General features: G+C 53.5%; 1 protein-coding gene across 1 annotated transcript in view; it reads left to right on the top strand.

The window, feature by feature from the left end:
- The window catches only part of LOC144731435 (dmX-like protein 2), a 66853-nt gene that overhangs the window by 18285 nt on the left and 35983 nt on the right, over window positions 1-12585 (top strand). Inside the window, exons 2-13 of the mRNA XM_078612472.1 lie at window positions 2098-2223; window positions 3336-3407; window positions 3967-4042; window positions 4977-5109; window positions 5523-5589; window positions 6120-6316; window positions 7009-7219; window positions 7443-7605; window positions 8272-8556; window positions 8900-9267; window positions 10359-11268; window positions 12285-12406. Coding sequence (XP_078468598.1) covers window positions 2098-2223; window positions 3336-3407; window positions 3967-4042; window positions 4977-5109; window positions 5523-5589; window positions 6120-6316; window positions 7009-7219; window positions 7443-7605; window positions 8272-8556; window positions 8900-9267; window positions 10359-11268; window positions 12285-12406 — 2730 coding nt within the window. The remainder of the gene's footprint in view (window positions 1-2097; window positions 2224-3335; window positions 3408-3966; window positions 4043-4976; window positions 5110-5522; window positions 5590-6119; window positions 6317-7008; window positions 7220-7442; window positions 7606-8271; window positions 8557-8899; window positions 9268-10358; window positions 11269-12284; window positions 12407-12585) is intronic.

The following is a 12585-nucleotide window of genomic DNA, read 5'->3' as shown; positions in this document are numbered from 1 at the left end:
AAACTGAAACCTTTTTTCAAGGAATCATGTCTGCATTAACCACAATACTTGTGGTCTAGCACCATTTGAGACGAGGCTCAAAAGAAAGCCGTCTCTGGTGTGGACCAATCAGTTTCAAGGACAATGCATATATTATCAGAGTGTGTTTTTTGTTTGCATTCTGACCACAAATATTGTGGTTAATGCAGACATGATTCCTTGAAAAAAGGTTTCAGTTTTGTTGCCAGAAAAAAGGGGAAAAACCTATTCTTATATTTTGGTACTGGCAAAGGAGGTCTCATGAAATAATTTAGTAAATGAACTAAAACTTTAATAAGCTGGAAATCAAAACTGTGATCAATGGGATTGACCCAAATACTAATGTGGGACTGCTGAAAGAGAGGTGAGACTCGGTGAGTATTTCATGGAAAAAAAAAAGATCTTCAGCTGCGTCACAGGCAGGATGCGGAGGCGGCCACCGTTCTTTAAAGGGCCACAGTAATCGACCCCAAAAATACGTATACAGTTATTATGTTTAGTCGATTAATTTACATAATCAGATCATCGTCCCCGCTGTGTACTGTATGGTGACGACTATCCTGAGCCCGCCACATTCAATCAGTAGGTGGGGGGGCGGCACGTTGTCGCCGACCGTCGGAACAAACGACCGGCCGAAGAGACCCGCCGCCGGTCCCTGCCGGTTCTTGCCTGCCGCCCGGCGCGATCCTGTTTGGAGAGCTCCGCTTGCCTCTTATTTTGGTCTTGTTTCTGTTTTTGGTCACGCATTGCGCCACACGATCGTCTTACAGTGGTAAACGGGCACAGTTACGGTTTTTACCCAGAGTGCCCGGTTAATTGAAAGCAATAAGGGTTCTCCTGTTTAAACTGACGGTCCTAGTTACTTCTCTGCTGTTGGCGTGCTTAAGTAACCTCTCATGGCACTAGCTTACTGATGCTACGGATCGTACGTCGATTCCTACTTAGTTTAATTTGGGGTAGATCATGTAGGATTGACCCAACATACCAAAGACCCAAAGAATATGCATTTCTGCAGTCACGAAAGCTTTAAGTCAAGATCATGTAAATGTGTTGATGATAACCCTCCACCACCCAACAGAGCCAATCAAATCGAGTTGTCACGCCATGGGCAAACGTGCTGATCGATTTGGTTCATCAGCAAACCAGAGAGGGAAGTGATGTTGAGAAACCCAAGCATAATTTTGACTGTTTTGTCTGACATTTCGCTGGGAGATTACATTTGGCATCATCAGGCATTAATAGGAGCTAAGCTCTCCCGATACCTTTATACCATATTTAAAATATAATTGGATTATTCTTTAATCCAAAAAAGAGTTACAACTCGCAAAACAAATAGATATTATCTTGTGCATAGATTAAACGGCTTGTACGTAAATATCTCTTCTGTTACGGATTCAATATTTATCTTGTTGATCATTTAAAATGACTCAATAGGGATCACACAGCAATCTCGTCCCCTTGCTGCTGCTGTAAAACGACCACGTATTGTGTCAGAGAAACACTGGGGTGCTTTCCTTGGCGGTGATGGCTTTGCCCACTAAAAGAACGGCGCAAACAGCAAATTTGTATCACAATCACTCGGCACATTTGTCCACGGGACAACTTGATTCGTTTGTCCATGTCGGGTGGTGGAGGATTCTAGGACTAACTGAATTCTCTCCGTCTAGACCAGCTCAAGTCTCCTGCAAATCACGTGACTTCAGCGTGGCCACCCCTCTTTGAACCCCTTCCCTCTCCCCGTTGCCACCCACTGTGAAAACAGACACCGCTCCTCATGCAGCAGCAGCAGCGTTGAGGCCCTCATGCAGCCTCTCCCTCTCCTCATGTCTTCTGACCATTGTGCTCCCGTTCCTCTGTTCTTCTCCATACTTTCCCTCTTCATCCCCATGCATTATCTTCCCTTTCCCATTCCTCTCTCCGTTTGCATACATCAACGTCCTAGACTCTTGCACCCCTTCCGTTGGTGTGTGACGGGTAAAAAAAAAAGTCGCTCGTTTGCAACTACACGATCTTACCAGAAAGAAACTAATATTAATTGTTTATTAATTGCGTTTTGTCGCTCCCGCGGTCGCGTTTCAGGCCTACGCGTCTGGCTGTGACATAGTGATCCTCGGCAGCAACTTTGAGCGCGTGCAGATCATCCCGGGCTCCAAGCATGGGAACATCCAGGTCGGCTGCCTCAGCTGCTCCGCGCGCCTCGGCAAGGTGAGCCTCGCCCTGCGGGAACAGCGCAGCGGTAACCCTTGTCGTGCGCCGAGTGGCGATGCGTGCGCAGGATAGTAATAATAATAATAGTGCAACTTGAAACGCGCGTGATATTTTGCAGACATCATGATTTACGGTGACTGAGGTGCGGAACCAAGCTGAGTGTCACTCAAAAGCCGGGCGGGAGAGGTGGGGGGCCTTGAAGAGAGAGATAGTGCCCCCCTAAGTGTCTCTTGAAAGTCGGTGTGAATTGAACGCTGGGCAACAGGGACGATGATAACCACATTCCACATGGCAGGGATTGCCACGGAGAAACGACTCCCGGCAGTGACCATGGTCCCTGTCCTTGGTGTCGAGAGGAGGAGGAGGAGATTCTGAATCGCACTGCAGATGGGGGGCAGCCGATTGCTAAGACAGACATCGGAGTGACGTTATACTGGACGTGTGAGTTAAGGCACTTGACTGTGCGAGAGGGTCATTGGCAGAAGAGAAGAGGGAGGTTTGGAGCCTGGAACGGGGCATGGTTCTCGGCAGTGCCTACGGCCACAGGAGAGGAATTCCAGACAATGGGAGTGGCAGAGTAGAAGCAAGCTCGGAACGGCCTTGCTTCTAGCAAAGTTTGAGAGTTTTGACAGAAGGCCTTGGTGGATGGAGTGGGGAATGCATAAAGGGGAGCAGAGCAAAATGAGAGCATTGAGGAATTGTCGTTGAATTGTGTGCAGGGTGGGCAAGGGCTCATTGCAGAGACAGGCGTTGGAGTGGTCTCCGTGGGTTGGGCGACCGAGTGGGAGACTGTGAGGCAGATATTGGAGGTCGCTGTGTGTCCACACTGCGGGACCGTGTGGAGGGTAGAAAGCTTTTGCTACGTGTGGTGGCATCGGATCTCTGTCTTGATGCAGGACTGCCAGCTAGGCACTTTTATGCCTCTTTTCCACTCGCACATCTGAGCCGTGCTGGAGCCATGCCGAGCCAACGTGAAGCAGCTTAGGAAGCACGGGTTGCTTTTCCACTACCCAAACTGAGCCGTGCTGACGTTACATACAATGTGTGACGTCCAGATTCCGTATCATGAGATCTTCTCCATTTGTGTGTTGTGTGCGCTTGCCTTCCAGATTGCAGCATCTTACGGAGACACCGTTTCCATCTTTGAGCCTTTCCCGCTCATCAACAAAGCAAGCAACCCCGTACGTGATGCGCTGTTCACATATGCGAAGAGCCGACTCGTAATTTGAAAATTAACGACACGTCCACTGTTCGCCAGTAATTATGAGCTTCTCAGCAACGCATGCCAACCTCCCTATGTTCACAACGCAGCCCCATAACAGCCTACAACATGCATGGTGGGTACTTATTCAAGCACTATACAGGCTCCACTACGCTTAGCTTATGACATGTGACGAGTTCTGCGGTATGCCAGGTGATTTGGCCAATGTTATATCTGGGCACTAAAGTGAATGAGCGTGCATTTTGCAGACTTTGGTGACTGTGAATGGTTCATCCATTTTGTTGTTTATGTGATGCATTACATCGAAGTCAACAATGTAACCATCCTCCCCTAGAGTAGAAACCCATACAGGCACACTCTTGCTCAAACATACAGCTGCTTTAGCAAGGAACGCTCTCTCCCAGACCGCTGGTCTCGGCAAATCCAAATATTATTCCTTCTCAAGGGATTATCCTTCATTCCCCAGGTAAAAATGTTGGTAATAAAAACGTGCTCCGTGTGTGCGTGTGCCCACCCAGCTCGGCTTGCAGTGGCACAAGACAGGGCAGCTCAAGGTCCCATCCGCGGTCCTGGATCTGGCATGGGACCCTCAGGGTGAGAGAGCAATCATGTGGTTTGGCGGGTGGCGCGGTGGCCACGCATGCTAAGGGATGGTGGGGATGGCATGGAGCCAAGTTACGCCTGTGCTTGCGGTCATTGATTATGCTCGATTGGTGAAGAGTTTGTGAAAAATGTGAAACCATGGGGCTTTTGTTCGTAACGAACTGGGCAACGAATTAGGGAGACGGTACAGCAAACTATACAGGCGGTATTGACGACGTTGGGGACAGGTTAACTCCGGACACGCAAGGCAGACAACAGACGAGACGGCACAAACAAGACGGAACAGACCAGACACAAACAGTACACGGGAAGATGCCTTGGTACGATGGAAACAACTTGCGCTTTCGTGCGGTACTAAACGGGATGGACAATTCAGACAGGACGGTGCGTATGAGACTGTTAGAATGGGACGGTGCAAACAAGATTAAAATAATCAACTGTAATTTCAAACGTGAGCTCCAATAGTGACAATTAATAAACTTGCGAAGGGGGCGAAATATTCTTTGGTGAACTGGTGCATGCTCAGGTGCGTGAGCGAGGAGGAGCTTGTAACACATTGTGTCTGGGTAGTGGTGTGTGTGCGCGCGTGTCAGTGTATGTATGTGTATCACGTGTAAGGGGAGTGGTGGCTACAAACCCCCGTGACCCAAGTTGGATTCCCGCTCACGTCAAATAAAAGTAGCAAATATTTGAACCGGTCCTCGGCCTCCGCTCGGTCAACTCCACCTTAAATGAGTACTTGGTGAGGGTGTGTAAACATTAGCACGGGGGAGACAAAGGTTGCTTGTCATGGTGATAGCTGCCCACCCTTGCGTGTGCCGTGCCGGCTTTCATAGGTGCAACTCGCTAACAGCCCTTGCCCCAACAGTCTGTTAACGGCTATACGGGGGGGGGAATCTCTGTCTTTGTGTGTGTGCTTGCACAGCCGATTCTCTGCTCACCGCCTCCAGCTCTCTGCAGCTGTGGTCGTGCTCCCCGGGGTCGGAGGTCGCAGTGGACAGCCCCACGAGCGAGTCGGCGCTCACGGGCTGCGTCTGGGCGGCCGTCTGGACGTGCAGGTTTGGGGGAGCACGGTTTCGCCCAGCACATTCTTCAGGGGAGCGCGTAAAAAAAGCCGCGCTTGTTTAAGGGTGCTAAGTGCATACCCGCAGCAGCGCGGCAAAACCACGCTCTCGGTGAAGTGTGATAAACGTGTGCTCAAGGGAGCGCGTCAAACCTACGGCCAAGAGTTTGTAGTTACCCATATTCAAGGGAGAGTGTCAAACATATACTGAAAGCCGTGCACCACACACACACGTAAAGCTTTAATCACTGAATCTCACTGGATTGCTACTCCTTCCCACTGATGCTGCCTCCTTGATCTCCTATCCTCTGATCCCACGTCCCCTGGGTGTTTGACTCCGCCCCGGTAAGCCACGGCTTCCTCATGCACTCATTGCTCTGATTCTCTCTGTCTCTCTCTCTCTGGCAGGACCGCGCTTCCTGTCACGCAAATCAAATTCTCTCCGGATGGATATTTTTTCGCTACCACGGGCAAGGTGAGCTACAGAAATTCTGCTAGAAAATGTTTTTTTGTAAAAATTGTCTTGTCCCAAATTTGTCCATTTCTCGGGGCTGATAAATTCTACAACTGGGCTGAAGAGCGAGGCTGCTTGTGCGTGTGTGTTGTGGTGAGCAGCACTTGCCCCAACAGTCTGTTAAGGGGGGGATCCTTGTCTTTCTGAATCCTAATTGCTATGTGGCACCTTGAATTAATAATATTTGTGGTTAATGTTTCGAATTTGCCATATTGAAACCGTAATGCTGGCACACAATAGCCCCTCATTTCGATTGACATTGGGGAATCTCTAATGTCCAATTGGAAGCGGGCGGCGTGTCGTGTTTTATGGTTTATTTACACCACAGCGATAACCAAGACAGCCGCCGGGCTCGAACTGCAAATCTCTGAAGCGGTGAACGCACCACCGCCGGGCTGTATTTTTTTGTTTCGTTTTCACCGAGAGCGTGTCCTGCCATCTTAACGCATGTGGTCTCCGTGTGTATTTTGGTACGTGTGCCACGTCACCAGAATGACTGCCTGGTGAAGGTGTGGTACCGCACGGATGGGTGGCACGCGTGCCGGGTGGTGGGCGTCTCCGGCGGTGGCAGCTGTACGGACCCCGCGGTGATGCCGACGGAACGGCCGGCGTTCTCGTTTGCGTACCTGGCGCACCCGCGTGCCGTCACCAGCCTCTCCTGGAGGAAGACCAGCACGTACCTCCCCAGGTGCGCGCGCGAGTAACGCCTTGTGGTCTCCAGGTGCCGTTGGGAACGGCGTGAACCGGCTCTGCTGCCGTTGTGGATCCCTTGCAGCCCCTGACGTAATTCCGAGTATTTCAGAAAATTCCCGATGCTCCAGTGATTCAAATAAAATATTTTTTTCATCCCTCAATTTTGTCTTGCCCCTAAGGTAAACAATACGGCCTCGTGGCTCAGCGGTAACGCGCGTGACTCGCCTTATCCACCAGCTGCACTGGCCCCAACAACTTGAAAAACCTACACTAAGTATCCTTTATGTTTTGTCCATATTTGTTTTTGGGCAAGGCCAAGCTTGGTGCAAGAATTCTAGTAATTATTCCGTCACCATTAACGACGACATTTTTGGTATAAAACTACCACGTGGCCGAACCTAAAAACAAACGCAGATCGTTTGTACCGGCTCTTTTGCAACCTACGTTCCATCTATAATAGAGGTTTTTTTGGGGGGCTTTATCGCGAAAATATAAATGTGTTGTTAAACCCGCCATCACCTGACACAGCCAATTAGTAAGGTTCGTCACGTAAACAAAACATGCCAATTAGTTATTAGTTCAGCACACCCGTGTGTTGGAGACTTAACCCACCACATTTACAATTCAAGTACGAGGTCTCGCCGGTAATTACAACCGTCCCATATGTTGTGTGCGTCGCGCGCGCAGGGGCGCCGCCTGCAACACGCTGCTCACGTCGTGTCGCGACGGCATCTGCCGCGTGTGGCTGGAGACGGTGCTGCCCGAGGACTGCCTGCAGGAGTGCCCCGCCGTGAGCGGGCACGGCGCCCGTGGGGAGCCGCCGCCGTCCGTGCGGCTGGCTGCCGCCGCGGGGCCGCGCGGGAAGGCCCAGCGGGAGCGCATGCATCACGTGCTCGGGGTGGGTGGCGCATGATGGAGCAAACAAAACTACACAAACAGGACGATCGTGGGCAAAATTATTACAACCCAGATGGCACAAATTGAAATTGGGCTGTTGACCACGAATCTAAATAAGGAATGCGATTGGCTGCGTAAGGGTGGGTGAGCTGTGAATGGTGGAGGTGCGTGCTTTGTGGATGAGTGCATGCTCGTGTGACGCGTGTGTGCACGTTCGGGCGCAGTCGTTCCAGCAGCTCAAGATGCTGAAGCGCAGGAAGCGCACGCTGCAGAGAGACGGCCTCGGGTCAGTCCTGGCCGAGGCCCTGCCAGGGTCGCCCGCGTTACCACGGCAACCGCGCATCCTCGCCCACTTCCACATCGCCGCCAGCATCAACCCCAAAACAGGTGGGTGACTCACGGCGAAGGGCTATTAATAATGTTTCGTTTTATATACAAGACTCCTCTACTTACGAACGAGTTAGGTTCCAGAGGTCTGTTCGTAAGTCGATTTATCCGTGAGGGCAACTTTATTCCTGTCGATTGCAAACATGGACGGCGTGTACACTAAACACGGTGAATGGCTTTAAAAGTTGTATAATCTCGACTCTTTGGTCCTTTCGGTAAAGTCACATGACTTTACCGAAAGAACCAAAGAGTATGGATTCCTGTAGTCACGAAAACTTCAAATCAAGATTGTATAATCTCCTTTAGATGCCACTGGTTCTCCATGTTCTGAAGATGTAGATGCCACCACCACCATCTATTGCGCGGCGGTTAAACTTACGACTCTTGGTCCGAACAAGCAACTGGACATTCGGACAGATTTGTTCGTACCTCTCAAAGATCGTAAGTCGAATGTTTGTAAGTAGAGGAGTCCCTGTACATATAGTGTAGTCCTGTAAATTGCATCTCACAGTCGCTGAGGAACCACAGACTAGTTGGCAGGCAGCAGGAAGGCGGTGGAGCCGGCGGTAGTAACAATTGCCCGTGCTCTGCATCGCGGCGCCGTGAGCACGCCCAACGCCGCTCGTTCTCCGTGTTTAACCTCCCGAACCTCTTGTGCCGACGCAGACATCCCGCTGATGCCGGCAATGGGCTGCCCGGGAGTGGACGGCGACGGGCCCCCGTTCGTCGTGCACTGGCTGAACAACAAGTACCTGCAGTTCACGCTCTCGCTCGAGTGCCTCCTGCAGCAGCTGCAACCGCCGGCACCGCCGGGGGGCAGCAGGGGCGGCAGCGGCAGGGCGGCCGACGCTGGGTCACGGGGGTCACGGGGGTCGCAGGAGGAGGCCGGCGGAGAGGTCGGCGGCCGCGACGCCCCGGACGGCAACAGCGACAACCACAGCTCGTCCCGCGGTGCGTATCGAACGACGGATGCAAAAATTGGTGACGTTGTCGTAGACTATTAAGATAAGTTTGGGGTGATGATGGCCATTGGAATTTACCTTGTGACGGAATGACAGTCGGAGGAGAGTAGGAGTCGTTTATGATATGTGGGACCGGCTGCATTCAGGAATTGCGCCTGTTCTTGATGACGACAGCGATGGGTTTGGGAGTGGTGGGGTGGCTCAAGACAGGTTTAGATATCACTCAACGCTGACGGTAGCCATTGTCTCTCACCGATCACGAGTCGCTGGGTTTGCAGCGCAGCGTGCTAACTACCAAGCCACCCCTCCGCCACCTTTGTATGACCGCGCAGAATCCGAGGACGGCATCTGCTCGCTGGACGACGGCTCTGAGAAGGAGAGCGACACCCCTACCGGCACGGCGCCGCGCCGGCCCCCAGGCATCAGTACCACCACCAACACCACCCTCACCGCCACCGCGGCGGTGGCGGCTTCCACCCCGGCAGACGGCTCGGGGCCGCCGGGCGGCACCGGGAGGCCCAAGCACGCGGGCGCGGCCGGGGCGGCGTGGCAGGTGGAGAATGGACTTGACTGGCTGGTGAGGGACTGGCAGAGCGCGCCCGACATGCTGTACAGCGTGCACGCGCTGGACGGGTCCTTCCTCGTGTGGCACGTCGACTGGCTCGACGAGAGCCAGCCCGGCGTCTTCAAGCAGGTGCAGGTGAGGTTGCCGCCAGCGTACACGCCGACACCGCGGCCGCGCATCGCCTATACGGTCACCGGTCGTCGTCGGCGTCGTCGTCAGCCGCGATCAGTCCGCTGGCGGGCGAAGGCTTTGGCGAGCCACCGCCGTGGCTTTACGCGGTCGCGCAGTGCGACGGTCCGTCTCGCGCTGCCCAGCAAAAGCTGATTTCACCGCTCCGTCTCAACCTCTCGGCTGTCTTCCATCCTTGGGTTGCCATTTTCAACAATTCGATTCCACCGCCGGCCGTCATCCCCTCCAGCGGTGTATCCTGCCCAACTACTTTTCTTAAGTGAACAGTCATTTCTGTTTCCAGCAATTACACAAAATGCTCCTCCTGTTTGCGTTCTTATTGGCACGTAATGAGTCGCCTACCTCCTCATCCTGCTGTCATTCCATGAATTGTCAAGTTGTGTGGTGGGGGGTCTTGATTTGAGGCAGAAATCGATGTATTTTGTAAGGTTTTCTTTGAATGGTTTCTCGTTTGCCCTGTGTCTGCTCTGTTCACCATGAATGTAACGTTTGCATGGAGTTTATATAATCCTTAAACAAATTCTGTTGCCTCGGTGAGTGCCGCTTTGTCACCCGTGCACGTAAAGGAATCGTAATCGTACCCTTCCTTGATCGGGCACAAACCAACTCACTGTGCTTTGCAATGTGTCCTTGCCCAAAAACATTGCACGATACATTTTCTTTGATTATAGGATACTCTTGATTTTTTTTCTTTGACAGAGTCTGGTAAACATACCTAGACATACCGAGCGGTGCTGTTGATTTGTTGGTGTGAATCTGGTGGTGCTATAATTATGTTGATGTCGTGGTTCTCAATCTGGTGTTGTAGTCTCAATGTCGTAGTTTTAATGTGGTTGTGATTGTGGTCGTGTTAATGTGTTCATGCGGGTGTGTTAATGTGGTAGAGTATCAGCGTGGTGGTGTTAATGTGTTAATGCGCGTGTGTTGACGTCACCGTCACTCTGTGGCGAATGGCGGGTATTGTTATTGGGTCTCGGTGTGGCGGTGTTTATGTGCTCTTGCTGATATTTCATTGGTATCGCTGTCCCTGGCCCCAGGTCTGCTTCTCCTCGCGCATCCCCGTCGCCTTCCCCGCTGGCGACGCTCACTCCATGGGCAAGCACATGTACCTGTACGCGTGTCCCAGCGGCGCCCGGCACGCCGGAGACCCCACCGCCGGCACCAGCCCTCACCACCCGCGCTACTACTCCTCCTCCTCCTCGTTCTCCTCCGTGCCTCGCAGCTCCTCCGGCCACCTCATCTCCTCCAGCCTCGGCCGCAACCTCGGCAGCTGCGGCAGCATCGGCAGCATCGGCGGCGGCATGGGCGGGCCCTTCGGCGCGCTGCTGGTGCCGCCCTCGGTGAAGCTGGTGACGAAGCACGCCGACGGCTCGCTCAACCAGTGGGCCGTCTGCTTCGGCGAGGACGCCGCCTTCCGCACCGTGCTGGGCATCTCGCACCAGTCGCGCTACTGCGGCCACCGCTTCCGCCTCACGGGGCAGGCGTGCCACGCCGTGCTGCCGCTGCTGCTCACCACGGCGCACCACGCCCCGCGCGATGACGCGCCGCCCGACGGCCGCTCTTCCCCGCGACCGTCGCCTACGGACGACATCGCTCGGAAGCGACCGAGCGGTCGCTTCGTGCGAAGGGAGGCAGGCGGGGCGTCGGGCGGGTCGTCTGGCGGGTCGCCGGGCGACACGTTCGCCGGCCCGGCGATGACGCGGAGGAGCCTGCGCGGCGAAGGCGGCGGCGGCACCTGCGGACCGCCCGGCCGGCAGCTGCGGCGGTTGATGAGCGACTGCGACGTGCTGGCGGTGCGCAGCGAGCTCATCCTGTGGCGCGTGGACCCCGTGGGGCCGCTGTCCCACACGGGTGGCGTGCTGGAGCTGGCGCGCATCAACTGTGCCAGCGAGGACGCTTTTGCGCACATGGCGTGGCTGCCCACCACCGTGCCGGGGTACTGCCTCGGTGAGTGCGGCGCCGGCAAGGCAGTGTAGGCCGCGGTGCGTGTGTGTTCAATATTCGTCGGTGTTGGCATCCGCAGGACTTTACACCTTTAGCAATTCCCGTTGGAGCCACGGTGTGGGGCTGCCCATGCCACTTACCTCCTCCTCGCCACCTACCCGCAGTGCCTCTCTTCGGTGCATGTCATGAGTGTGAATTATTCTCCCTTCTTGAGAGACGGGAGAGAGGGTGCCGGCTCTCCAGCTGACGCGGCTGGGAGGCTCGTAACAATCGGGGCAGCTGACGTGTGTGTGTGTGTGTCTGTATGTGTGTGTTTGTTATTGTGTCAACTCAGCCTCAAATGATGACCTGCTATTGTGTATAACCATCAGCATTGGGGAGACAAAGGCTATCGTGTTACCCACGCACCACTCGTGTGCTCGCAAACAGAACAGTCTGTTAAGGCTATACGGGCGGATCTTTGTCCTAATATTTTATTTTAAGTGAGCACACCGGGAATTAAGTTAGGAAATTTAAATATAAGGGGTGTTGCTTGCATGTTGTTTGTGTGTTAATCTGGTGGTGTTGGATTTAATGTGGTTATGTTAATGTGACAGTGTTGATATAATGGTATTCATGTAGTAGCCTCAATGTCGTAGTTTTAATGTGGTTGTGGTAATGTGCTAGTGTAAATGTGCTAGTGTTAATGTGCTCGTGTTAATGTGTAAATGCGGGCGTAGCGGTTAGCATGCTTCGCTACGAACCCAGCGACCTGAGTTTGATTCCTGGTCGCGGCCAACACCAGTGACGATTATCTGAACCGGTCATGGGTCTCCCCTAGGTCAACTCGGCCTCAAATAAGCACTTGCTGTGATATTTAAACATCACCACTGGGGAGACAAAGGCGGCCGTGCGTGGTGTGCCGTGCCGGCCCTCGTGTGCCGTGCCGGCCTTCATCAGTGCTCGCTAACAGCACTTGCCCCAGCAGTCTGTTAAGGTTACACGGGGGATCTATCTGTGCGTGCTTTGCGCTCGCACAGGGACGTACTGCAACTCCCCGAGCTCGTGCTTCGTGGCGTCAGATGGCTGGAATCTGCGCCTGTACCAGGCCGTGATCGACGCCCGCAAGCTGCTCGACGAGCTCTCCAAGCCGCAGCTGTCGGTGAGCGTGCCCACGTCTCATTCTGCCGTTGTTTTTATTTGTTTTTGGTCCGTTCTCCGGTTTTACTCCAATCGTGCTAATTGGCGTCGAATCATTCTGAGCTCCCCCCGTACGGCAGTGCCGCAGCCCCACGTTGACATACTGCTCACAGAAGGAGATGTCGTAGAACTACTTTTGAT

Source organism: Lampetra planeri, chromosome 39 (genome assembly GCF_965212315.1).
Source record: "Lampetra planeri chromosome 39, kcLamPlan1.2.h2, whole genome shotgun sequence".
Taxonomy (NCBI): domain Eukaryota; kingdom Metazoa; phylum Chordata; class Hyperoartia; order Petromyzontiformes; family Petromyzontidae; genus Lampetra; species Lampetra planeri.
The sequence above is the reverse complement of the archived record's forward strand: the minus strand, read 5'-3'. Positions and strand labels throughout refer to the sequence as shown.